At 40.3% G+C, this 27,620-nt stretch overlaps 2 protein-coding genes across 3 annotated transcripts in view; both read left to right on the top strand.

Moving 5' to 3' along the window:
- Positions 1-27,620, top strand: part of LOC130710760 (uncharacterized) — a 66,458-nt gene that overhangs the window by 16,653 nt on the left and 22,185 nt on the right. For both annotated transcript variants that reach the window (XM_057560110.1, XM_057560111.1), the window contains 12 exons: positions 6,498-6,596; positions 6,707-6,847; positions 7,376-7,444; positions 8,739-9,215; positions 9,317-9,628; positions 9,812-9,943; positions 19,221-19,334; positions 19,549-19,733; positions 20,615-20,723; positions 20,797-20,940; positions 22,149-22,424; positions 22,524-23,195. In XM_057560110.1, coding sequence (XP_057416093.1) covers positions 6,498-6,596; positions 6,707-6,847; positions 7,376-7,444; positions 8,739-9,215; positions 9,317-9,628; positions 9,812-9,943; positions 19,221-19,334; positions 19,549-19,733; positions 20,615-20,723; positions 20,797-20,940; positions 22,149-22,424; positions 22,524-23,195 — 2,730 coding nt within the window. The remainder of the gene's footprint in view (positions 1-6,497; positions 6,597-6,706; positions 6,848-7,375; positions 7,445-8,738; positions 9,216-9,316; positions 9,629-9,811; positions 9,944-19,220; positions 19,335-19,548; positions 19,734-20,614; positions 20,724-20,796; positions 20,941-22,148; positions 22,425-22,523; positions 23,196-27,620) is intronic.
- On the top strand, positions 15,907-17,706 carry LOC130710761 (uncharacterized). The gene is made up of 2 exons (XM_057560113.1): positions 15,907-17,275; positions 17,602-17,706. The coding sequence occupies exons 1-2, from the start codon at positions 16,180-16,182 to the stop codon at positions 17,634-17,636; spliced, it is 1,131 nt and encodes a 376-aa protein (XP_057416096.1). The 5' UTR covers positions 15,907-16,179; the 3' UTR covers positions 17,637-17,706.

The raw sequence follows: 27,620 nt of genomic DNA, 5'->3' as shown, positions 1-27,620 counted from the left end.
GTCACTTGAATGACACAACTCTTATTCCAAAGTTTCATTTTGTTTATCAATAACAGATGTCAACTTAAATTATTAAAAAAGGTTAAAACCTAAAAATGCTACAATAGGCCACCATCACACTTCATTTGGAGATGTCACTTCTTTCTATGTCCACCCTTCTACCCCACATAATGTTTGTGTGTCTACATGGGGGGCGTATCAGGTAAGTTAATCTTGACCATATAAATGTTTCATGTGTTGAAATTCTAACTGAATTGTATTTCTGAAAAGTTGAGTTACAATGAATAGCATTTAGCAATTTATAGAATCAGAGAAGCTTGCGTAGCAAGCTGTTACTAAGAGAGAGAGAGAGAGAGAATCAGTTACACAGTAACTGATTCTGTTACACCTAATAACTAATTCTGTTACAGATTGACATGTCAGCAATGCCATGTCAGCATGTGACTACATATATCCTAATACACCCCCTCAAACTGAAGGTGGGTGAGAAACTAGTTTCTCAGTCACATTAAGTTTGCTTCAAAGGTCTTCAAAACGAGTAGGAGAAAGTGCTTTGGTGAAGAGGTCAGCAAGCTGATCAATGGAAGGAACATGATGAACAAACAAAGACTTATTCAGCACCTTCTCTCTAACAAAGAAAATGTCAAGTTCCATATGTTTGGTGCGGGTATGCAATACTGGATTATGAGTTAATGCAACAGCTCCCATATTATCACAGAAAATTCTGGGAACTGTGAAGGGAACATGCAGCTCTTGTAACAATGATTGAATCCATAGCAACTCAGCTGAGGTATTAGCAAGACTCCTATATTCTGCTTCAGTACTAGACCTGGCTACCAAAGTTTGCTTCTTAGAGGTCCAAGAGACAAGATTAGGACCAAAGAAAACACATGACCCTGAGGTGGATCTCCTGTCATCAGGATCAGATCCCCAATCAGCATCACAGTATGCCACTAGAGCTTCTGGAGAATGCAGAGAACAAGGCTTGATATGCAAGCCATGATGAATTGTACCCTTTAGATACCTCAATATCCTCTTAACTGCCTTCCAATGTTCCTCCAAGGGCTGACTGAGAAATTGACACACTTTGTTGACTGAAAAGCTTATTTCAGGTCTGGTAAGAGTGGCATATTGCAAGGCCCCAACTATGGACCTATAGAGTGTAGGATCTGCAAAATAATCGGCTCCATGCTTGCTTAGTTTGGCACCACTGACCATAGGTGTAGAGATGCCTTTAGCTTCAGCCATGTCTGCTCTTTCAAGAAGATCACCAATGTATTTGGTCTGAGTAAGTAGGAGAGACCTATCTTGCAAGTGATGGACTTGAACACCAAGAAAATAGTCTAACTGACCCAATTGTTTTACAGCAAATTCAGAATTAAGCTTTTGAACAATCTCTTGAATAAAGGGCAGAAAATTCCCTGTGATAATGATGTCATCTACATAGACCAAAATATAGATGATACTTGACTTATGATGGAAAGTAAAGAGGGAAGGATCACAACAGCTTGCCCTGAACCCAAATTTGATTAGAGCTGTCTTCAACCTATCAAACCAAGCTCTTGGAGCCTGTTTGAGCCCATATAAAGCTTTGTTCAGCTTGCAAACTAGGGTCTTGTCTGAACTTTGAAAACCAGCAGGCTGCTGCATATATACTTCTTCTTGGAGGGCACCATGAAGAAAGGCATTATTCACATCAAGCTGGTGAATATGCCACTGTTTAGACACAGCCAAGGTAAGAATCAAACGAATTGTAATAGGTTTAACTACAGGAGAAAAAGTTTCTGCATAGTCAAAACCTTTCACTTGATGGTATCCCTTATTAGAGTATATAGGTGATATGAAAATATTGGTTATGCTTAGTGTGTGTGTGCCAGCTGGAATGCCAGCTGGACACAGTTGTTAATTCTGTTTTGAACAGCTGTCAATTCTGTTAGAGGAACAGCTGTCAATTCTGTTAGAGGTTGTTACCATTCAGTTAGAGTTAGCTTAGCTGTTAGTTTAGCTTGTAGAGCAAGCTTCTTCAATCCTATATAAGGATTCAATCCTCATTGTATCGGTTAACAATTCATAGTGAATATTTCATATGCAAATCTTTTTCTCTTTCTCTGGTTTTCCTATTATCCCTTAGCCACAAGTCTGGCTTTATACCTATTAACTGAGCCATCAGCATTTTCCTTTATTCTAAACACCCACTTGCACCCTATAGGATGTCTTCCCTTGGGAAGAGGCACCAAAGTCCAAGTATTGTTGGTCATGAGAGCTTCATATTCAGACTTCATAGCTGCCAACCACTTAGGGTCTTTAAGAGCATGCTTAGTGGTTGTAGGTTCTGCCTGTGCTAGAAGCAAAGTGGGAAAAAGCCTTGGCATAACAATGCCAGACTTTGCCCTGGTTTGCATGGGATGCACATTAACCACTGGTGGAGGCTGAGAAGACTCAGTGGCAGGGACTGAATTGGAAGGTGCAGATGCACTGGTTGCTGAACCAGAACCAGGAACTGGAGCTGCTGGAGTGGCAGAACTGTTGACTGCAGAAGCTGGACTCTGCTGTGGAGACTGAAGTGGTGCAGGAGATACTTGAGATGTGCTGCCAGTAGACTGGGAAGATTGGTGACTAAGAACTGGTTGCTGCACATGAGGCACAGAAGTAACAACAGGAATAATAGAGGAAATATGTGCATTATTGGAATCAGGACAAGGAGGAGAAAATAAAGTGGTGTATGGAAACTTGAACTCATTAAATTTAACATCTTTAGAGATGTAAATTCTACCATCAGCTGCTAGGCACTTATAACCTTGATGAGAGGAGGAATAGCCAAGAAACACACACTCCTTAGACCTAAAGGACAATTTAGAGGAATTGTAAGGCCTAAGATGAGGATAGCATGCACTTCCAAACACTCTAAGGATAGAATAATCAGCAGGAGTGTTGAAAAGCTTATGGTAAGGACTGATGTTATCCAAAACAGGAGTAGGTAGTCTATTGATTAAGAAGGTAGCAGTAAGAAAAGCATGGTCCCAGTAGGAAGTAGGCATGTGAGCACAAGCTAGAAGAGACAATCCAGTTTCTACAATATGGCGATGCTTCCTCTCAACACTACCATTTTGATGGTGTGTATGAGGACAAGTAAGCCTATGATTAATGCCTAGTTTCTGAAAATATGGGACTAAGGGTTTGAATTCAGTGCCACCATCTGTTTGAACAGATTTGATTTTTAAACTAAACTTCAATTCAACCATAGCTTGAAATTGAAGAAAAACAGAACTGGTATCAGACTTCCTCTTAATTGGATAAATCCATGTAAACCTTGAATAAGCATCAACACAAGTGAGAAAGTAAAGATAGCCAGCAGAAGACTCAATGGAGGCAGGACCCCATAAATCAGCAAAAATTAATTCTAAAGGTGCAGTATATATAGTAGTAGAGGAAGATGAAGGCAATCTATGAGACTTTGCAACACAACAAGATTGACAAATGTTATATTTTGATTTATGAGGAACTGGTATCTTACAAGTGGATAGTGCTAATTGCAGAGCCTCATGATGAGGATGCCCTAATCTAGAATGCCACAAGTCATAAGCTGTGGGACTAGGTACATTATTTGAAACTGAAACAGAAGAAGTAACTGCAGAAGATGCAGGCTTGGACACTGAGAAGGCAGATGGGGCAGAAACTGGAGGAGAACCCTTGTTGAATGTTGAAGAGTGCATGCCATCAAAGGAATATAAGCCATCTGGACCAAGAGAGCCTCGGAGAAGAGTCCTAAAAGTATCCTGAGATTTAACAGTGCAATGAAAAGGGTGAAACTCAAAGAAAACACCATTATCCTTTGCAAATTTGCTAACACTAACCAGGTTTTTAGTAATATTAGGAACTAACAATAGGTTTTTAAGTTGAAGAGTAGTGTGTGTGTGAAAGGGAGAAGAAAAGGAAGCTGAACCAATGGATGTGATAGGCAAACCTTGACCATTTCCCATGTACACTTGATCGTTCCCAGTCACTGACACACAATCGGAAACTGCAGAAGCATCATGAGTAACATGATGAGTTGCACCTGAATCTGGAAACCAATTTCCTAGAGTGGAAGGTGCAGAAGTTAGCATAGCTTGTGGTGCACGAGGCTGTGGTGGTGGAGCTCGAGGATGGAAGCCAAAACCAAAGGTGGATGATGCTGGAGAAGCATATCCATAGCCAGGGGCAAACATTGCACCAGATGCAAGGGGAAAACCAGATCCACCAGCAAAAGGCATGCCAAACTGTGCAGGTGCACCAAAAGATTGAAATCCACGAAAAGGTGAGTATCCAAACTGAGGCATCATGCCATAAGATGAGCCAAAACCATAAGGAGAAGGCATAGGTGTGTTGGAAGACACGTTTGGCTGAGCATTCTGTGCAGGGGAAGCAGAGTTGCCTCGATGATAGCAGATGCTAGCATCATGACCATACTTATGGCAGATCTGACACTGAACTGAAGATCGATCACCACCGCGTCCACGGTTGTTGTAACCACCACGTCCACCGCGTCCACGGTTGTTGTAGCCTCCGCGATCGCGATTGTCACCGGAGCGAGAACGATCATCATCGCGATCTTCATATGCACGATCCTCTGAATCAGTGCGAGAGGCGTAATGAACCTCAGATGCGACTGATGAAGGCGGAGGAGGCGGCGCTGGCGATGGCGCAGGAAGTGGCGCAGACGGTGGCGCTTGCGGTGGCGCTGACGGAGGCGCAACTGCCTGAGCAAGGAAAGCAGACGGAGAAGTCGCAGGAGTCTGACGCGAACGCATACGCTCCAAACGTGCTTCGTGTGCGATGACCATAGCTTCAGCTTGCGAGATCGAGCACGGAAACTCGCGACTACTCACAATAGTCATGAGATGACTATACTCCTCAGGAAGGCCATCGAAAATCGCTTCAAGATGCTCACGATACGTAACCGGATCTCCAATCGAGATCAAAGCGTTCACAATGGATTTGATACGCTTCAGATAATCGGAAGAACTCTTCGATCCTTTGGTGATGGATCGCAACTCAGATCTGAGTTGTGTGGACTGAGCAAGCGAGTGTGCGTGGAAGAAATCAAGCACTGCTTCCCAAACCTGCCATGACTGAGTACAATTCACAACAGTAGGAAGAACAGTAGGTGAAAGAGACGATAGAAGCCAAGTGAACAACGCTGAATCCTGTTGTTCCCAGGCTTGATACGCAGGATTTTCAACCACATTCTCACGATCCTCATCAGTGAGAAAACGAAGAGGAATCTGCGGTGCTGTGAGAAAACTCTGCAAGCGATGAGTTCTCACAATTCCTTCTACGTGTTGCTTCCATGAGAGGAAGTTCGTATCATCAAGCTTCAAGGTGAGCTTGTGAACCAGAGAAGAAGCACTCAACGATGGTTGAGCCACTGGCACAGGAGCTTCTGGAGCTTCACCAGCCATGGTGAAGAAGAAGAGAAACCAGAGAAAAAAGATCAAGGATCGTTCCCTGCTCTTGATACCATGTTGAAATTCTAACTGAATTGTAAACTGAATTGTATTTCTGAAAAGTTGAGTTACAATGAATAGCATTTAGCTATTTATAGAATCAGAGAAGCTTGCGTAGCAAGCTGTTACTAAGAGAGAGAGAAAGAGAGAATCAGTTACACAGTAACTGATTCTGTTACACCTAATAACTAATTCTGTTACAGATTGACATGTCAGCAATGCCATGTCAGCATGTGACTACATATATCCTAATATCATGGATAGTTTAACTCTTCACACACACATGCAGTATCTTGGTGTACTATATTTTAGAATTACATGTGTCGGTGTGTCACTGTCTGTGTCATGCCCGGTGTCCGTGTTTGTGTTCTCGCTTCGTTGAGTGCTACTATCTAGACAACAGGATCTAAGTGAACATAATTGAATGCAGCTTAAGTTCTAACACAGAACTTATGCACTACTCTGATCAGAAGAAAGATTTACTGGAAAACATTTCATTTGGGTTTATAGTCACCAACCTGCTGTCCGACTTGGCAGAAAGCTAAATGTGATCAAATAAAACTAGGAGGGACTCTGGCTAGATAGCTTTCGTATCGTTCAGCTTGGTAAAACTGTGAAGCCCATGAGAGGGGAAGTGAAGGAAAACCTGCCTCTGTCATCTCTCTATTTTAAACAAGCCGACTCACCCAGATTCATTTTTACACTTGCTTCCCAGGATTTGAAAAGTGCAACTTTGTCCTATAGGATTTTTCTTTCCTTCTCTTCCTTTTTCTTTATATAAAACACTGCTCACTTAGAGATAAGATGGCCCAAGAATAGGTGACTTTTATTATTTTTTTTGCTTTCATTTTTTCTTCAGTTTTTGAATGCCAAACTATAAGTAGCGACACAGAACATAGAATTCTCTTATGCTACAAGAAATTTTCATCTGTAATATATTAGGAATTAATATTTGTTTTCTTGTTAACTTGCTTAAATTTTCTCTTGAAAATATGAAAATTTACCTTGCAGGCTCTGGAATCTTCTACCACCTGGATCTTAGATTTTCGAGATGATGAGGAGAAGTGTAGCTGGTTTAAAGGACTTATACAAGCCACCTATCAAGCTTCTGTATGGCACCCTTAGTCTGCATTTTTTATTTCTTTCTCTTCTGGTAAATTATTCTTTGTTTTCTTGTTCTTTATTGTTAATTTCATAGTAAGTATACATGGTGCATGTAGACTCTCCTATCAGTTGATGTTCTTGGTAACTCAGAGGGTGATGCTGCTCCCTTCAATGTTCTCAATACCACAACTTCAAAACCAGCTGACATTGTTATAAATGGCGCATTGGTGGAATTCAAGCTGTTTATATATGGAAAGGTTAGATGCATTCCTTTTAAGGATTTGTCTGGTACAAGCATAAGGAATAAGCAGTGTGTAATGCATAGAGAGAGATATATAGTCTTCATACATAATAGAGTATAGGTAGCTAGTTAGTAATATAGTAGTATATCTTCATGTATATTTGCCTGTATATATAACAGTGCACTCTCATCAGTCGTAACCAACCTAACAATGAATAACAGATTCAGTTACACACACACACTCTCTCTCTCTCTCTCAGTTACAATGAAACCTAAAACTATATTTTAAAAGTACGGGCAACTAAAGTAAATTTGTTTTAAAATCCCCCTTCATGAACCAAACACGATAGGAATTAAAATTCCTCCCCTCCTCTCCGTTGAATCAAACATACCTTTGAAGTCTCTTGTTGAAGTCATTTGTTTTATTGTACTTATAGATGTTTTCACCTATTATTCATCACATTTATTTGCTTAGGGTCCAGTTGTTAAGTGTTTGTGACTTTGTGCAAAATAGAGACATATGTTTGACTGTATATTTGTGCAGGCCGGAGACAGCATTGATGGAGAACTTGATGAGACTCTCCTTCTTGAAGTTGTTGCGGATGGGGGAAAGGTTTGTGTGTATAAGTTTTTACACTTTGTATTTAGATAGATGTAATCTCGAATTCGAATGACCCTAGATTCGATTCAATTTAAGATATGTTTTGTTATGATAAGATTAGATATGGTAGGTATTATCATGATATTATGTACTAGATAGGATTAATTCTGCAGATAATGTTTGAGAGACTAGGAAACCTCTTATTGAGATTGACTCGGACACTCATCTAAATTATCTTCCCCTAAAACACCATATTGCATTACTCTTGCTATTGGTTCTAAGGCAGAAAATGATATTAGTTAGGCATCTTTTTTTCTATCTTTTCCCATGGCTGAGGACTGGTATGAAGCTTTATTACAGAATACACACACACACACACACACACACACACACACACTCACTCATATATATGAAAATTTGGGTTAGGCCTATATGTACCCCAAAAGCTTGCTCAGCAGTGAGGCTTGCCCTCCCATTTATAACTACTTCGTTTGCCATATCATGCGGGACCTTAACACACCCCCTTACGCTCAGAGCTGGACATCTGGAGTGTGGAACTTTTCAGGACTGAAAATCTGTGGGTGACCTAATAAACAAATATATGATAGGCTCTGATAGTAATGCCATATTAAAATTTTGGTTATGCCTAACTCAACCTTGAAAGCTACGTCAGAGATGAGGATTGCCCTCCCATTTATAAGTACTTCATTAGCCATATCTCTAGTTAATGTGGGACCTTAACAATATACATTAGGGTTGATAGTGAGGCTCTTGAGATAACTCAGCCCGAGGTTGGTTACAATTACTCAATCTAATTATAACTAACCCTAACTGAAGCCGCAGACGGAAACAGCTTTTCCTGCAACTACACGTACACTGCTTGATTCATTGCATGTATGCATTAGTATTGCGTTTATAGTTTTTGTGTTTGATGAGTATTGAGCATGTGAATTTGGATTTGAACTTTTTATGGCAATATGATATTTATGCTGTACTACAGTGACATTGTGAGTGTAAAATGCAATTTATGTTATGAGTTTTCGTTGTATAATATTCTATGAGCATAAGCAAGGAGAGGGTGAAACTCATAATGTGCTTTGTTCAAGATTTGTAACAAAATTACTAATCTGAGATGCATGAATCCTGTAAAGCTATATGGTGTTAAATAAATTTACAATTCATTGAGTTATTTAGCTAATTGTTCTATGCCAACAAAATTATTCTAAATTTGTAGTAAAATTGGTATTTAACTTATTTTTTTCACAAAGTTACCGATGCAACTGTTTTTTTTTGTTTTGTTTTCCAGGTGCATGTAATTCTTGCAGGTGGTGATCTAACAGTGAAGATGAAGTTGCATTCTTTAAAAATTAAGGATGAACTTCAGGGGCGACTATCTGTAGCTCCAAGTTATCTTGCAGTTTCAGTCTTGAAGAATGAAACTTTATCTTCTTCCTCTGGCTCATTTGATTCCCATGGGAAAGACATGTCTCTTGGACTTCCTGATGATGATGATAGCTTTATGGATGCATTATCTGAGTTCATGTCTCAAACAGATGTAGGATATTTACATAATATGGATTTAGATCAGCAAGGACTGATGGGGATTGCTTCTGATTTTGAGTCTTTAGAAAACTTAATTCATGAAAAGGAAATTGAAAAGGGAAAGGGTACACCTCGTGAGGTATATTATGAGGCAGAGGGAAGTGATACTTCAAATTTTGTATCCCTCTCCTTTTCAACAAGGAGTTCTGGCTCACCTGATTACAATGGTATAGACACCCAGGTACTTTCATGAGGACTGTTAACTATAAATTGGAGTTTCTGGTCTACTCTTAAATGTCACGATACACTGCTAAATTTACATTTCTGATCGTTAATCTTCAGATGTGTGTTCGGATGTCCAAGCTAGAATTTTTCTGCAACCGGCCCACTATTGTTGCTTTGATAAGCTTTGGCCTGGATATAAGCTCTGGAAATAAGATGACAAGTCATACTTCGGAAACTTCTCCTGAGAGACCATCGGTGAAGGAGAGGACTGATGAAAAGGGCCGCGTTAAAGGATTATTAGGATTTGGTAAAGAACGTGTAGTATTTTATTTAAACATGAATGTGGACAGTGTAACAATTTTTCTTAACAAGGAGGATGATTCTCAACTTGCCAAGTTAGTGCAAGAAAGTTTCTTAATGGATCTTAAGGTAATGACATACTTTTTATTAGCTGATGTACAGCTTTCTTTTCTCCTTTCTTTGTGCTAGTTGGTTCCTATCTACTTCTAAATTGTTCCTTTCCATTACCATTAGTTGTAAAATCATAGATGATTTTATTATTTTTCTGTCACGTGTGTATCAACTCTGAAATTAATTATTTTTCTTATCAAGGTTCACCCAAGTTCTCTCTCCATTGATGGGACATTAGGCAATTTTAGGCTCTGTGATACATCCCTTGGAACCGATCAATGTTGGGATTGGCTTTGTGACATACGCAATCCTGGTGTTGACTCCCTTATTAAGGTGGGTTTTCTTTTTCTATGAACTAACTAACTTTTTTGATACTGATTGTATGTAAAATGTTAATGTCAGCAATTTACAAAGCCTTTACCATTATGACATTATTTTAGCTGGTACCTTGTTCAAACTATTTCAAGTTTCACATATCAGTTTTCCATTTTAAATTTGATTGACAAATATATAGTACTTTACAATATTGATTCTAGAAATGTTTATGGTTAATATACTATTTAAAATCTTTAAACAGAAAAGTTGTTAACTAAAATATGAAGAGTAATAACAAGACTTGTTCAAAATTTAATCATGAAGCGATAGTGTTGTTCACGACATGAAAACCTATATAGTTTTTACTATTGTTTTTCATTATTATTTTTAGCTCATCAAATATGTCATTTGTGTGTCTCTGCATTTGTGTTGTTAATTGCGGGTTGCGGGTCATGGCGGAAAGCCTTAATTCCGCCATACATAACTTATAATGGCAGAAACGGCGGCCATATGGCAGGATATTGGCCATGGCGGAAAGCCAAAAAACCGCCATGGTAGATATTTGATAACACTGGGCTGCATGTATGTATGTACATGTGTTTTTACCCAATTGGTTGGTGACTATCAGATTTTGTGAGGCCTAACTGTCAACAGACTGTATTAGAGTAATATAGTTACTGCTATGTTAGTGTTACTGTTTAGTGTTATTAGGTAAATGCTGACTGTGTTCTGTTCAGTTAGTTATGCCTAGCTGGCAGGTTTGTTAGAGAGTTAGTTACATGCTTAGCTGTCAAAGCTTAGCTGTCAAGGTTAGTTAGAGTTAGCTTCTTCTGCAAGCTAACAAATCTCATAGTATAGATACTGTAATCTCTCTTGTATTCATAATCTTTTCAATCAATGAAATTCAGTTGAAGATTTTCAACATGGTATCAAGAGCTGAGTACGATCCTTGAAGATCTCTCTCTCTAGATTTTCGTTTTTCTTCTTTCTTCTTCAATCACCATGGCTGATGAAGGTCATGCACAAGAAACTGCAGTTCCTGTTCCAGTTGCGGTTCTTCAACCACAATTGGCCTCTTCTTCTCTGGTTCACAAGCTTGTTCTGAAGCTTGATGATTCCAATTTTCTCTCATGGAAGCAGCACGTTGAAGGCATCGTTAGAACTCATCGATTGCAGAATTTTCTTGTTCATCCTGATATTCCTCCTCGATTTCTCAGTGAGGAGGATCGCGTGAATGCAGTAGAGAATCCTGCATATCAGGTATGGGATCAACAGGATTCTGCTTTGTTCACCTGGCTTCTCTCGTCTCTGTCTTCATCAGTGCTTCCAACTGTTGTCAACTGCACTCAGTCCTGGCAGATCTGGGAAGCTGTGCTTGATTTCTTTCAAGCACAATCGCTTGCACAATCGACGCAGTTGCGATCGGAATTGAGATCCATAACCAAGGGATCAAAGACTGCGTCTGAGTTCCTCAAGCGAATCAAGGCCATCGTCAATGCTCTGATCTCGATCGGAGATCCTGTATCGTTTCGCGAGCACCTTGAAGCGATTTTTGATGGTCTTCCCGATGAATATAGTCATCTCATGACTATCATCTACAGTCGCGAGTTCCCTTGCACGATCTCGCATGCTGAAGCTATGGTTATCGCGCATGAAGCGCGTCTTGAGCGTTCTCGCACGCGTCAGTTGAGTGCGAATCCTCCGTCAGCGCTCCTTTCTCAAGCTGCGCCACCGGCGACGCAACCTGCACCGGCGTCGTCGTCTTCTTCATCAACGTCGTCGCCGGCGACCTCTGAGGCTAACTATGCTTCAGGTTCCTCTGAAAACACCTACGATGATCGTTCCTATGATAATCGCGGCAGTTATGGTGGTTCTCGTGGTGGTTATGGTGGTCGCAATGGCAGTAACAACTCTCGCGGTGGAAGAGGAGGAAATCGAAGTGTTCAATGCCAGATTTGCAAGAAGTATGGGCATGATGCTAGTGTTTGCTATCATCGCGGTTCATCATCTGGTTCTACTGGTTCTACTGGCATGTTTGGCATGCAGCCAACTGGTTTTGGTATGCCACTACCTATGCATTCTCAGATGATGCCTCAGTTTGGATTCTCTCCCTTTTGTGGTGTTCCACAGTTTGGTGTACCTTCTCAGTTTGGTACATCACAGTATGGAGGCTTTCCAAACATGTTTGGTCAATTTCCTCAAGGTTTAGGCATGGGAAATTTTGCTCAGCAGTTTGGTTTCCAACCATCTGGAGGTTCACAGTGGAACTCTTCTCAGTTTTCTGGTGGATCAAGACCTGGAAATCCTCCAGTTAGAGCTCCACAGGCTATGCTTACTGGACCTACTTCATCTACTACTGGTTCTCACACTCCTGCTGCAGCGAATCTTAGCTCATGGTTTCCAGATTCTGGAGCTACACATCATGTTACCAATGATGCCTCAGTTGTTTCTGACAGTGTTTCCCTAAATGGTAATGATCATATCTACATGGGAAATGGACAAGGTTTGCCTATTATTTCTGTTGGACATGCCTCTTTTCCATCTCCTTATCATAAACACACCACACTCACTATGAATAATTTGCTTCTAGTTCCTAACATCACAAAGAACTTAGTTAGTGTAAGCAAGTTTGCTCGAGATAATCATGTCTTTTTTTGAGTTTCACTCATCCTATTGTGTTGTCAAATGTCAGGAAACTTCTAGGGTTTTGCTCAAAGGAACTGTTGGTCCTGATGGTTTATACAATTTTGAAGGGATGCATGTTCCAACCCTTCCTCCAGCTTCATCTGTTTCATCTACATCTGTTTCACCAGTAGCTGCTCCATCTGTCTTCTCTGTTTCAGTTCCTTTGTCAAATGTATCTAGTGCTAGTTCATCTTCAAGTGTACCTAGTGCTAGTTCATTTTCTCTTGTGTCTTCTGTTAATAATGTAGATCCTACTGCCTATGATTTGTGGCATTGTAGGCTAGGTCATCCTCATCATGAGGCTTTACATTCTGCTTTGTCCAAATGTAATATATCCTTGTCTAATAAAGCAAAATTTTCTAAATGTTCAGCTTGTTGTGTAGCAAAGTCTCACAAGTTACCCTCTTCCTCTTCTACTACTGTTTATGCTACACCTTTAGAGCTTGTTTTTGCTGACTTATGGGGCCCTTCCTCCATTGAGTCTTCTTGTGGTTACTCTTACTTTTTAACTTGTGTTGATGCTTACTCTCGTTTCACATGGATTTATCCACTTAGGCACAAATCTGAAACTTCCTCTGTTTTTCTTCAGTTCCAAGCTATGGTAGAGTTAAGATTTAATCTGAAAATTAAGGCTGTCCAAACAGATAATGGCACTGAATTTAAACCTTTACAATCTCATTTTGCTAAGCTTGGCATAGTGCATAGATTGACTTGCCCCTACACACACCATCAAAATGGTAGTGTTGAAAGGAAGCATCGCCATATCATAGAAATTGGCCTTTCATTACTTGCCTTTGCTAAAATGCCTTCTCAATATTGGGATCATGCATTCCTGGCTGCAGTTTTTCTTATTAATCGTCTTCCTACTACTGTTTTGGCCAATGAGAGTCCTTATTTCAAGTTGTTCAAGACTCTTCCTGATTACAAGATACTTAGGGTGTTTGGTTGTGCTTGTTACCCTCACTTAAGGCCTTATACACACTCTAAGCTGTCACTCAGGTCCAAGGAATGTGTGTTTGTTGGTTACTCATCATCTCATCAAGGGTACAAATGCATGGATGGTGATGGTAGGATTTTTGTGTCAAGGGATGTTATTTTTGATGAAGTTAAATTCCCCTATCCTACCCTGTTTTCCTCTGCTGGGTCTGATTCATCTGCACATGGAATCACTTCAGAAATTCCTGTTTTAGCTTCTCAAGTTCCTGTTCAGCACCAGCAGCCCTTTCAAGGTCAAGACTCGGTTGCAGCCTCTTCTTCTGGGAATTCTTCTCAGGCTGAAGCTTCTGTTCAGCAACAATCTCCACCTACACCAGCAGCTACTGCCACTGAAGTAGCTTCAACTGGTTCTTCCTCTTCTGCTCCTCTTCCTCAGCCAGTGGGAAATACTCACCCTATGCAGACAAGAGCAAAATCTGGCATAGTCATGCCCAGATTATTTCCAACTTTACTGCTTACTCAAGCTGAACCAGCTACCACCAAGCAAGCACTCAAAGATCCTAAGTGGTTAGCTGCAATGAAGGCTGAATATGATGCATTGCTTGCTAACAATACATGGACATTGGTTCCACTTCCCAGGGATAGGAAGCCAATTGGTTGTAAATGGGTTTTTAGGGTGAAGGAAAATGCAGATGGCACCATCAATAGGTATAAGGCCAGACTTGTGGCCAAAGGTTACCATCAAGTCAAGGGGTTTGATTATTCAGAAACCTTTTCCCCTGTGGTGAAGCCTATAACTATTAGGCTCATTCTTTCCCTGGCCATTACTAAGAGGTGGCGTATTCATCAACTTGATGTGAATAATGCCTTTTTAAATGGAGCTCTTCAAGAGGAGGTATACATGCAGCATCCAAGTGGATTTCAGCATGAAGACAAATCTCTTGTTTGCAGACTTAACAAAGCTCTTTATGGCCTTAAACAGGCCCCAAGAGCTTGGTTTGACAGATTGAAGTCAGCCCTTGTGAAGTATGGTTTTAAACCAAGTAGATGTGATCCATCTCTCTTCACTTTCTACACTCCAACTTGCTGCATCTACATACTAGTCTATGTAGATGATATTATCATTACAGGCAATTCCTTGTCTCTGGTTCAGAAAGTAGTGCAGAACCTCAACTCTGAATTTTCCTTGAAGCAATTAGGCCAACTTGACTACTTTCTTGGTGTTCAGGTGCATCATCTTCAGGACAGGTCCTTGCTTTTGACACAAACTAAATATATAACTGACCTTCTTGAAAGGGCAGAAATGGGAGAGGCCAAGGGGATCTCTACTCCCATGGTTAGTGGAGCAAAACTCAGCAAATATGGAGCAGATTACTTTGCTGACCCAACTCTCTATAGATCAATAGTTGGTGCTCTCCAATATGCAACTTTAACAAGACCTGAGATCAGCTTTGCAGTTAACAAGGTCTGTCAGTTTCTAAGTCAGCCTCTAGAAGAGCATTGGAAGGCTGTTAAAAGAATCCTAAGATACCTTAAGGGTACTCTCTTTCATGGCCTGCACCTCACGCCTTGTAGTTTGCACACTCCAGTCCCTCTTGTGGCCTTTTGTGATGCAGATTGGGGATCAGATCCTGATGACAGGAGATCCACCTCAGGCTCTTGTGTCTTTTTTGGTCCAAACCTTGTCTCTTGGAGCTCCAAGAAGCAAACCCTGGTGGCTAGATCGAGTACTGAAGCCGAATACAGGAGCCTAGCTAATACCTCTGCTGAACTGTTGTGGGTTCAGTCTCTTTTGCAGGAGTTGCAGATTCCTTTTTCCCCTCCTAGGGTGTTTTGTGATAACATGGGTGCAGTGGCTTTGACTCATAACCCAGTTCTTCACACTCGCACTAAACATATGGAGCTTGACATCTTCTTTGTGAGGGAAAAAGTTCTCAACAAGTCTCTTTTTGTGCATCACATTCCTTCTGTTGATCAGCTGGCAGATTTGTTTACCAAGGCTCTATCACCACTTCGTTTTGAAACTCTTCGTGACAAACTCAATGTGATTGAGAAATCACTTTCTCCCCCACCTTGAGTTTGAGGGGGCCTATTAGAGTAATATAGTTACTGCTATGTTAGTGTTACTGTTTAGTGTTATTAGGTAAATGCTGACTGTGTTCTGTTCAGTTAGTTATGCCTAGCTGGCAGGTTTGTTAGAGAGTTAGTTACATGCTTAGCTGTCAAGGTTAGTTAGAGTTAGCTTCTTCTGCAAGCTAACAAATCTCATAGTATAAATACTGTAATCTCTCTTGTATTCATAATCTTTTCAATCAATGAAATTCAGTTGAAGATTTTCAACAGACTGTGAAATAGAGCATTTAATGCTCTTAATTAGCAGTTATATTTTTGTTTGTATATAATTATGTTGTTTCCTGTTTGTACTTAGTTTATTTTAGGTAGTTTCTTATTTTCATTCATTCTCCCTAATTCTCTCTTTAGTCAAGGATTTCCTTCTTTGACTTTGATCAATCACATTATGTAATTCCCTCTATAAGAAGAGGAATCCCTGTACAGTTTTTCATATCAATATTATTACCAAATATTTCAACTTGGTATCAGAGCAAAGATCTCTGCGCATCTGATTTGCATCCATGGCTGACAGTTCCTCAGCCAGCGATGATCAGAATACGGAGGAGATTGTGGTTCCCAAAGTCTCGCAGCCTCCAAGGCAGGAGCAGCGAGTCCTGTTCGGCGAATCTCATTCTGTGCCTCCAAGGCAGGAGCAGCGAGTCCTGTTCGGTGAATCTCATTCTGTCCAAATCACCACTTTTCGACTCAATGGGTCGAACTATTTCCGGTGGTCCCAATCTGTCCAGTTGTATATTCGTGGCAGAGGAAAACTTGGGTATCTCACTGGTGAGAAACCCATGCCAGATATTGCTGATCCACAATATGCTGTTTGGGACGCTGAAAACTCCATGGTGATGACATGGCTGGTAAACTCCATAAAGGACATTAGCAGCAATTACATGTGTTATTCCACAGCCAAAGAGCTATGGGATAGTGTCACGGAAATGTATTCAGATCTTGAGAACAAATCTCAGATCTATGAACTCACCTTGAAAGTCAGAGAAATTCGGCAGGGAGGTAATAACGTGACAAAATACTTCCACTCTTTGAAGCGAGTTTGGCAGGATCTAGATCTCTTCAACACTTACAAGTGGAACTCTGCAGAGGATGCCAAACACCATCGACAAACCGTGGAAGAAGGTAGAATATTTCAGTTTCTTGCTGGTCTGAATGAAGAGCTAGATGAAGTTCGTGGCAGAATCATTGGGAGAGCAACCTTACCTTCATTGGGTGAGGTCTTTGCTGAAGTTAGAAGAGAGGAAACTCGCAGAAGTGTGATGATGGGAAAGACCAAAACGGATGCACCTCCTTCTGAGACCAATGCTCTTGCTGTAGAAACTGCTGCCCTTAAGACTTCTACTAACCAGAAGAACTTCTCAAACCGCTGGTGTGATCACTGCAACAGACCCGGTCATACTCGGGAAAGTTGCTGGAAAATTATTGGGAGGCCAGCACATCTAAAGGGTGGCAAGTCAGGTCCTAAAAATCAAAAATCTTTCCCTACAGCTCATGAGGCAGAAAAGACTTCCTTGAAAAAGGAACAAGTTGAGGAACTCATAAGGTTGTTAAATTCTAATTTTTTATCTGGTACTCCTAGTGGTTCTGTGGCACAAACAGGTAATTTTTCTACCCCTAGCTCCCTTAATTGCACCTCAAATATTCATGCACCATGGATCATTGATTCAGGTGCTTCAGATCATATGACTAGCCTTTCTCCTTTATTTAAAACCTATTCTCCTTGTTCTGGAAATGGAAAAATTAGAATTGCAGATGGTTCTTTTTCCGCAATTGCAGGGAAGAGGAAGATTACCTTATCCAATAACATTGACTTAGGAAAAGTTTTACATGTGCCCAAACTATCTTGCAACCTTCTTTCTATTAGCAAAATCTGCAAAGATTCCAATTGCAGTGTGACATTCTTTGACACTCATTGTGTTTTTCAGGACCGGATTTCGGGGAAGATGATTGGCAGTGCTAAGATGAAGGATGGACTTTACTACTTTGAGGATACTTTCAGAAATAAAGCAGCTCAGGGTCTTTGTGGTTTGAGTTGCACCTCTGTTAGGGACCAAATAATGCTCTGGCATAACAGACTAGGGCACCCGAATTTTCAATATCTTAGGCATTTGTTTCCAGATTTATTCAAAAATGTTAATTGTTCTTCTCTTGAATGTGAAAGTTGTGTTCTTGCAAAAAATCAAAGAGCTCCTTATTAGAGGCAGTTTTTAGAATCTTAAGATACTTGAAGGGATCACCTGGGAAGGGGCTTCTTTATAAAAACCGTGGGCACCTTCAGGTAGAAGCCTACACTGATGCAGACTGGGCAGGGAGTGTGACAGACCGAAGATCAACATCAGGCTATTGCACCTTTGTTGGAGGAAACTTGGTTAGTTGGAGAAGTAAAAAACGAACCGTTGTAGCAAGGAGTAGTGCAGAAGCTGAATTTAGAGCAGTTGCTCATGGAATTTGTGAGGCATTATGGGTGGAAAAGCTTCTACAGGAATTAAAGGTTTTCAATTCTCCTCCAATAAAGCTTTATTGTGACAACAAGTCTGCAATATCTATTGCACACAACCCGGTCCTACATGATAGGACCAAGCATGTCGAAGTTGATAAACACTTCATCAGAGAGAAGATAGAAAGTGGGCAGATTTGTATTACATATGTTCCCACTGCAGAGCAATCGGCAGACATCCTAACCAAAGGATTACCCAAGAAATCCTTTGACAACATAACTAGCAAGCTGTCTATGGAGGATATCTTTAGGCCAGCTTGAGGGGGAGTGTCAACAGACTGTGAAATAGAGCATTTAATGCTCTTAATTAGCAGTTATATTTTTGTTTGTATATAATTATGTTGTTTCCTGTTTGTACTTAGTTTATTTTAGGTAGTTTCTTATTTTCATTCATTCTCCCTAATTCTCTCTTTAGTCAAGGATTTCCTTCTTTGACTTTGATCAATCACATTATGTAATTCCCTCTATAAGAAGAGGAATCCCTGTACAGTTTTTCATATCAATAATATTACCAAATATTTCAACTCTAACTCAACCAAAAGCTAGCTCAAGAGTTGAGGGTTGCTCTACCCTTTATAAATGCTATCTATGTCATATGCTAGTCAATGTGAGACTACTAACACACCCCCTCACGCCCAGGGTTGGAAATCTGGAGCGTGAAATTGCAGGACTGGACATCTGCGGGGTGACCTAAATATGGGAGGTCTCCACCAACAAACAGATCTAGTATAGACTCTGATACCATATTATAATTTGGGAGGCCTAAATCAACCCAAAAGCTAGCTCAAGAGTTTAGCTCAAGAGTTGAGGGTTGCTCTACCCTTTATACAGGCTCTCTATGCCATATCTCTAGTCAACGTGAGACTACTGACAATGACTTCAACAGATCTCTTCTAAAATTTTAAATAAACTCAGGCATGTGTGAATCATCTAAGATTAATATCTTAAAATTTGATGATCTACTAAAATTTATGTGTTCTCATTTTATCATATCTCATTTATGCTTCAAATGCTAATTTTACTAATATATATTGTTTTTTCTTTCAGTTCAAATTTAATTCTTATAGTGCTGAAGATGATGACTATGAAGGGTACGACTATAGCTTGCAAGGTCAACTTTCAGCTGTTCGCATTGTTTTCCTCTATAGATTTGTGCAAGAGGTATGTTTAACAACTCGGTGAATTTGAGCTTTGAAATTAAAGAAGATGCCTTTTTGTTTCTCACGTTCAAGTAGTTTAGCTTTTTAGAAGCAGTTTCTTGCACTTTTTGGATAGAATTTTAAATTCACATGATCTCTAGGCTCATATAGCATTTGGCATATTTCTTTCTCTATTAAAAAATGATGCTAAAATGATTATTGGTTTACTTCTGCAGATAATGGTGTACTTTATGGAATTGGCCTCCCCTCATACTGAAGAAGCAATCAAACTTGTTGATAAGGTTGGAGGATTTGAATGGTTGATTCAAAAATATGAAATAGATGGAGCTACATCACTCAAGCTTGATCTTGCTCTAGAAACTCCAATTATCGTAGTTCCAAGGAATTCGATGAGCAAAGAGTAAGTGAATCTTTTAATCTGTTTCTGGAATGCAGTATCAAACTTTTTTCTTTCTTCTTTCATAATATGCTTGGAGATATTTTATGATGATGGGTCGGTGTGAAATTCCAAACATACTAGGTTAACAACTGCATTGTATCAATATAGGACAATTGATTTTCACCTTGAATTACAATGAGTGCTATATTGTGCTTGCATTCGCATGGTGTATGCTTCAGTATTGGTGATGGGCTACGAATGAAATTTTGGGAGGATTTGTTGGTAGGTGCTGTTTCTTTAATCCAGGATAGAGAAAGGCATAAAGACTTAACTGATCAATATTAGGGTTTAGTTGGCAGAATTAGGTCTAGTTATTAGAGGAACTGGACATCCATATCAATTGGTGGCGGTGTTACTTTTTTTATTGTTAATAATAGACAGGTTTACTTCAACAACAATTTCTTCCTGTAATTACATGTTTTAAAGGGAAAAGTATTACTAATGCATATAGAGGCGGACAGAATTGGACTCATGACCTGTTATATTCCTTTAGGCCCAGCGTCTATTGTTAAGTTTGCACTCCCCCCCCCCCCCTCCTCCACCTGAAGGACCAACTCAATTAAGCTTACGCTCCCAGGGACGGAGATTCATGCATGTATTTATGTATGTTTGTGAGTGTGCGCGCTCTCACTCACAGATGAAGGTTCTGTATTTTGTTTGTTTGTATGTATCTATGCCGCCTCACACAAGTCATGAACGTGATTACTTGGTCATAAAGACATTAACACCATGTATTGGATGCAACTCTTCTGAAAGCTTAAGCTATTTGGCAAAATATCATGAATGGTTTTTATATCCTACAGTCTTAAATGTCTTGAACTTATTTCTTTATTGTCTTCCAGTTTTATACAACTTGATCTGGGAAAGCTACAGATTAAAAATGAATTCAGTTGGTATGGATCCCGGGAAGAAGATCCGTCAGCTGTGCATATTGATCTTCTTCATGCTCAGGTACACGTTTCTTGCCATATGGACTGTCGCAATTAAAATCCTTGACATCTTCCTGACTCCAAATAAATTACAGATTTTGGGTATTAACATGTCTGTCGGCATTGATGGTTTTCTTGGAAAACCGATGATACGGGAAGGTCAAGGTCTTGATATTTTTGTTCGTCGAAGCTTGAGGGATGTTTTCCGGAAAGTCCCAACTTTTTCACTTGAAGTGAAGGTAACTCCAAACCTAGGTATCTTATAGTTCTTTTATTTCCCAGAAAATGTGTAAAACTACGAGTGATACTATGATACTACAGTGCACCAATTATAGATCTAATTAATATGATGGATCTGAAGAAGGAACTCCACTGTTTTTAGAAAGCCTATAACTGCTTAAAATAGGAGAAGATATAGGGCGGCAGTCAAGCATATTTTCTTTGCTAAAAAGATCACGAATGTACTTTTGCTGAGTGAGAATAAGGCTGCCATAATGTAAATGCTTTACTTCAATTCCCAGAAAATAGTCTAATTGACCCAATTGCTTAAGAGCAAAGATAAAATTGAGTTGAAAAATAAACTGTTGAACCAGAACATTCGTGATCTTTTAAGAATAAGATACTGAGTAGACATCAAAACATAAAGGCTGTTAGTAGATAGTGCACATGTGTGCTTAGTTGGTAAGGTTTCTGGTCAGGTGATTCTGTTACAACTAACAACTGAATCTGTTGGCTGGTACCACTAAACTCACTATAAATGCAACTATTCCAACCGTAACTAATTAAAATGAAATATTCAGATTCAGAAGAACAAGCAAGTTTCTTTTATCCTCTCTTTTTATTTCACATTCTCACGGTTTTTGCATTCCGCATAGAATATTCAGATTCAGAAGCTCATTGTCTAGACCAAGACTAATGTTTCTCATTCTCCCCTTTTCAGTTTTTTCAGGACCTTTAAAAACTCACCAGCCCCTCTCGACTTTTGCAAATTGAATTCCCTTGAAGTAGCCATATGCTGAACTCCATTAGGATGCCTCTGTTCCCTTTATGATCAAACAATCTATTGAATTGAGTATGATTGAATGTTTTATAGGTTGATAACATCCACTAGACCAGGAGTTGAAATGGGGATTGTTATTGAAATTGCCCCAAATACTCTTTTTCCAGATTTTTTTAATCTATGGACAGAGATTTTACCTCAATGATTTGTGAGACTTTCACCGACTTTTGTCTGCCCCAGGGCCCCTGATCTATATTAAAGAAAGAGGTTTCAAGTTGAGGGCATACCCAAAGTTTGCCTGTTTCAATAAAATATTGTGCAAATATAAGTCTTGTTCTCGGAACTTCCAAAATGGTTTCATATCTTGAGAAGTTGTTGTAGCATGTGCTTAAATTCTTGAATTCACTCCACAAAATTCTTCAGTTAATTTTGTGATCTCTTGAGCAGGTGGATCTATTGCATGGTATAATCTCTGATAAAGAATATAAGGTGATTTTGGACTGCACATACATGAATTTATCAGAAGAACCAAGGCTTCCTGCAAGTTTTCGTGGCGGAAAATCTGGTTCAAGAGATACTATTAGGCTTCTGGTTGATAAGGTTAACTTAAACAGTCAAAATCTGTTGTCACAAACAGTTACAATTGTAACTGTTGTGGTGAACCATGCCTTGCTGGAGCTTTGTAATGGCACTGACGGGGAGTCTCCATTGGCTCATATTGCCGTGAGTGTTCATATTATACACTTTGCTTTCATGCATTTCCTCAGGTTTTTTTAACTAAATCTTTCATTTCCCGTTTATTTTGTTGCATTATTTTTGCAGCTGGAAGGTCTTTGGGTTTCATATCGTATGACTTCTTTATCAGAGACAGACCTCTTTGTGACAATACCCAAATTTTCTATACTTGATGTTCGCCCTGATACAAAACCTGAAATGCGTCTGATGCTTGGATCATCTACTGATGCTTCAAAACAAGCAGTTACTGGAAAAGTTCCCTTTTCATTTAACCCGGGTAGCTTTAGAAGGACAACTAGTGAAGCTGGAATTGATGATATGCCCATTTCAACTATGTTCTTGATGGACTACAGGTGGAGGATGTCATCCCAATCATTTGTGATTCGTTTGCAGCAACCTCGAGTTCTTGTGGTACCAGATTTTCTTCTTGCAGTAACTGAGTTTTTTGTCCCTGCTCTGGGAGCACTAACTGGAAGAGAGGAAACAATGGATCCAAAGAATGATCCTATTAACAGAAACGTTAGCATAGTGCTGATGGAATCAGTTTACAAGCAGAAAGATGATGTGATGCACCTTTCCCCATCTAGGCAGCTAGTTGCAGATTGTGTAGGCATTGACGAATATACATATGACGGTTGTGGAAAGGTTATTTGTTTATCTGTTGAAACAGATGCAAAAGAAGTCCGCGGCACAAGGTTTAGACCAATAATAGTCATTGGACGTGGCAAAAGATTGCGATTTGTTAATGTTAAAATTGAGGTAATATGCTTCCTATCAATCAAGAAGTTATTTCTCCTATTTGTATTTCTACTGTACTTGTAGTGTTGTTTCTGTTATTATAATCAGTTTTGCTTAGCTGTAATTAGTTGTTAGAATTAGTTACAGTCGTAACTAATCAGTTACAAAGGATTCTGTTATTGTGACAGGCGACAGCTGTATGCTGCTGTATAAATACATGTAACTATACTCTGGATATTCATTGAATCATAAAGAGATCATTTTCAGATTCATTGATCTCTTTGACTCTTTCGCTTTCTCTTCTCGAGAGAGATTAATTTTTTTACTGATGTATTATTGATACTCTGAATGTGAATGCGATACAAGAGGTTTAAATATAACCTGAAAAGCTTGCAGCAAAAGCTGCTGACTCATCTAACTGAATGCTAACTGACTGAGTTAATGCTAACAGAAAATGTAACAGACTGTGACTTAAAATTAACAACTCCAACTGCTAAAGCAGTTTGCAACGAAAAGTATACAATCACTACTGTTACTATACTTTAACATCCCCCTATAAACTCACGGTGTCAAAGGAAAACACCCTGAGTCTATCTCTTAATTCATGAGAAAGAGTCTTGGTGAACATGAGTGGTATCCAGTGATTATTCAGGACCTTTTCCTGCACAGATAAAGCATGAAGCCTCATATGTTTGGTGGGGGAGTGAAGGATTGGGTTATGGCTAAGCCTTCAATTGTATTAGGATATATGTAGTCACATGCTGACATGGCATTGCTGACATGTCAATCTGTAACAGAATTAGTTATTAGGTGTAACAGAATCAGTTACTGTGTAACTGATTCTCTCTCTCTCTCTCTCTTAGTAACAGCTTGCTACGCAAGCTTCTCTGATTCTATAAATAGCTAAATGCTATTCATTGTAACTCAACTTTTCAGAAATACAATTCAGTTTACAATTCAGTTAGAATTTCAACATGGTATCAAGAGCAGGGAACGATCCTTGATCTTTTTTCTCTGGTTTCTCTTCTTCTTCACCATGGCTGGTGAAGCTCCAGAAGCTCCTGTGCCAGTGGCTCAACCATCGTTGAGTGCTTCTTCTCTGGTTCACAAGCTCACCTTGAAGCTTGATGATACGAACTTCCTCTCATGGAAGCAACACGTAGAAGGAATTGTGAGAACTCATCGCTTGCAGAGTTTTCTCACAGCACCGCAGATTCCTCTTCGTTTTCTCACTGATGAGGATCGTGAGAATGTGGTTGAAAATCCTGCGTATCAAGCCTGGGAACAACAGGATTCAGCGTTGTTCACTTGGCTTCTATCGTCTCTTTCACCTACTGTTCTTCCTACTGTTGTGAATTGTACTCAGTCATGGCAGGTTTGGGAAGCAGTGCTTGATTTCTTCCACGCACACTCGCTTGCTCAGTCCACACAACTCAGATCTGAGTTGCGATCCATCACCAAAGGATCGAAGAGTTCTTCCGATTATCTGAAGCGTATCAAATCCATTGTGAACGCTTTGATCTCGATTGGAGATCCGGTTACGTATCGTGAGCATCTTGAAGCGATTTTCGATGGCCTTCCTGAGGAGTATAGTCATCTCATGACTATTGTGAGTAGTCGCGAGTTTCCGTGCTCGATCTCGCAAGCTGAAGCTATGGTCATCGCACACGAAGCACGTTTGGAGCGTATGCGTTCGCGTCAGACTCCTGCGACTTCTCCGTCTGCTTTCCTTGCTCAGGCAGTTGCGCCTCCGTCAGCGCCACCGCAAGCGCCACCGTCTGCGCCACTTCCTGCGCCATCGCCAGCGCCGCCTCCTCCGCCTTCATCAGTCGCATCTGAGGTTCATTACGCCTCTCGCACTGATTCAGAGGATCGTGCATATGAAGATCGCGATGATGATCGTTCTCGCTCCGGTGACAATCGCGATCGCGGAGGCTACAACAACCGTGGACGCGGTGGACGTGGTGGTTACAACAACCGTGGACGCGGTGGTGATCGATCTTCAGTTCAGTGTCAGATCTGCCATAAGTATGGTCATGATGCTAGCATCTGCTATCATCGAGGCAACTCTGCTTCCCCTGCACAGAATGCTCAGCCAAACGTGTCTTCCAACACACCTATGCCTTCTCCTTATGGTTTTGGCTCATCTTATGGCATGATGCCTCAGTTTGGATACTCACCTTTTCGTGGATTTCAATCTTTTGGTGCACCTGCACAGTTTGGCATGCCTTTTGCTGGTGGATCTGGTTTTCCCCTTGCATCTGGTGCAATGTTTGCCCCTGGCTATGGATATGCTTCTCCAGCATCATCCACCTTTGGTTTTGGCTTCCATCCTCGAGCTCCACCACCACAGCCTCGTGCACCACAAGCTATGCTAACTTCTGCACCTTCCACTCTAGGAAATTGGTTTCCAGATTCAGGTGCAACTCATCATGTTACTCATGATGCTTCTGCAGTTTCCGATTGTGTGTCAGTGACTGGGAATGATCAAGTGTACATGGGAAATGGTCAAGGTTTGCCTATCACATCCATTGGTTCAGCTTCCTTTTCTTCTCCCTTTCACACACACACTACTCTTCAACTTAAAAACCTATTGTTAGTTCCTAATATTACTAAAAACCTGGTTAGTGTTAGCAAATTTGCAAAGGATAATGGTGTTTTCTTTGAGTTTCACCCTTTTCATTGCACTGTTAAATCTCAGGATACTTTTAGGACTCTTCTCCGAGGCTCTCTTGGTCCAGATGGCTTATATTCCTTTGATGGCATGCACTCTTCAACATTCAACAAGGGTTCTCCTCCAGTTTCTGCCCCATCTGCCTTCTCAGTGTCCAAGCCTGCATCTTCTGCAGTTACTTCTTCTGTTTCAGTTTCAAATAATGTACCTAGTCCCACAGCTTATGACTTGTGGCATTCTAGATTAGGCAAAGTCTGGCATTGTTATGCCAAGGCTTTTTCCCACTTTGCTTCTAGCACAGGCAGAACCTACAACCACTAAGCATGCTCTTAAAGACCCTAAGTGGTTGGCAGCTATGAAGTCTGAATATGAAGCTCTCATGACCAACAATACTTGGACTTTGGTGCCTCTTCCCAAGGGAAGACATCCTATAGGGTGCAAGTGGGTGTTTAGAATAAAGGAAAATGCTGATGGCTCAGTTAATAGGTATAAAGCCAGACTTGTGGCTAAGGGATACCATCAAGTGAAAGGTTTTGACTATGCAGAAACTTTTTCTCCTGTAGTTAAACCTATTACAATTCGTTTGATTCTTACCTTGGCTGTGTCTAAACAGTGGCATATTCACCAGCTTGATGTGAATAATGCCTTTCTTCATGGTGCCCTCCAAGAAGAAGTATATATGCAGCAGCCTGCTGGTTTTCAAAGTTCAGACAAGACCCTAGTTTGCAAGCTGAACAAAGCTTTATATGGGCTCAAACAGGCTCCAAGAGCTTGGTTTGATAGGTTGAAGACAGCTCTAATCAAATTTGGGTTCAGGGCAAGCTGTTGTGATCCTTCCCTCTTTACTTTCCATCATAAGTCAAGTATCATCTATATTTTGGTCTATGTAGATGACATCATTATCACAGGGAATTTTCTGCCCTTTATTCAAGAGATTGTTCAAAAGCTTAATTCTGAATTTGCTTTAAAACAATTGGGTCAGTTAGACTATTTTCTTGGTGTTCAAGTCCATCACTTGCAAGATAGGTCTCTCCTACTTACTCAGACCAAATACATTGGTGATCTTCTTGAAAGAGCAGACATGGCTGAAGCTAAAGGCATCTCTACACCTATGGTCAGTGGTGCCAAACTAAGCAAGCATGGAGCCGATTATTTTGCAGATCCTACACTCTATAGGTCCATAGTTGGGGCCTTGCAATATGCCACTCTTACCAGACCTGAAATAAGCTTTTCAGTCAACAAAGTGTGTCAATTTCTCAGTCAGCCCTTGGAGGAACATTGGAAGGCAGTTAAGAGGATATTGAGGTATCTAAAGGGTACAATTCATCATGGCTTGCATATCAAGCCTTGTTCTCTGCATTCTCCAGAAGCTCTAGTGGCATACTGTGATGCTGATTGGGGATCTGATCCTGATGACAGGAGATCCACCTCAGGGTCATGTGTTTTCTTTGGTCCTAATCTTGTCTCTTGGACCTCTAAGAAGCAAACTTTGGTAGCCAGGTCTAGTACTGAAGCAGAATATAGGAGTCTTGCTAATACCTCCGCTGAGTTGCTATGGATTCAATCATTGTTACAAGAGCTGCATGTTCCCTTCACAGTTCCCAGAATTTTCTGTGATAATATGGGAGCTGTTGCATTAACTCATAATCCAGTATTGCATACCCGCACCAAACATATGGAACTTGACATTTTCTTTGTTAGAGAGAAGGTGCTGAATAAGTCTTTGTTTGTTCATCATGTTCCTTCCATTGATCAGCTTGCTGACCTCTTCA

The sequence above is a fragment of the Lotus japonicus genome, chromosome 4 (assembly GCF_012489685.1).
Source record: "Lotus japonicus ecotype B-129 chromosome 4, LjGifu_v1.2".
Lineage (NCBI taxonomy): Eukaryota > Viridiplantae > Streptophyta > Magnoliopsida > Fabales > Fabaceae > Lotus > Lotus japonicus.
Note: the sequence above shows the minus strand (reverse complement) of the source record. Positions and strands in the feature narration are given on the sequence as shown.

Bases quoted from the DNA above. Each gene is read 5' to 3' on its own strand.
- LOC130710761 (XM_057560113.1), top strand. From the start codon at position 16,180: ATGGCTGACAGTTCCTCAGCCAGCGATGATCAGAATACGGAGGAGATT. The intron at 17,276-17,601 runs GTAATTTTTCTA...TGTGTTTTTCAG, and splicing joins TGGTTCTGTGGCACAAACAG to GACCGGATTTCGGGGAAGAT.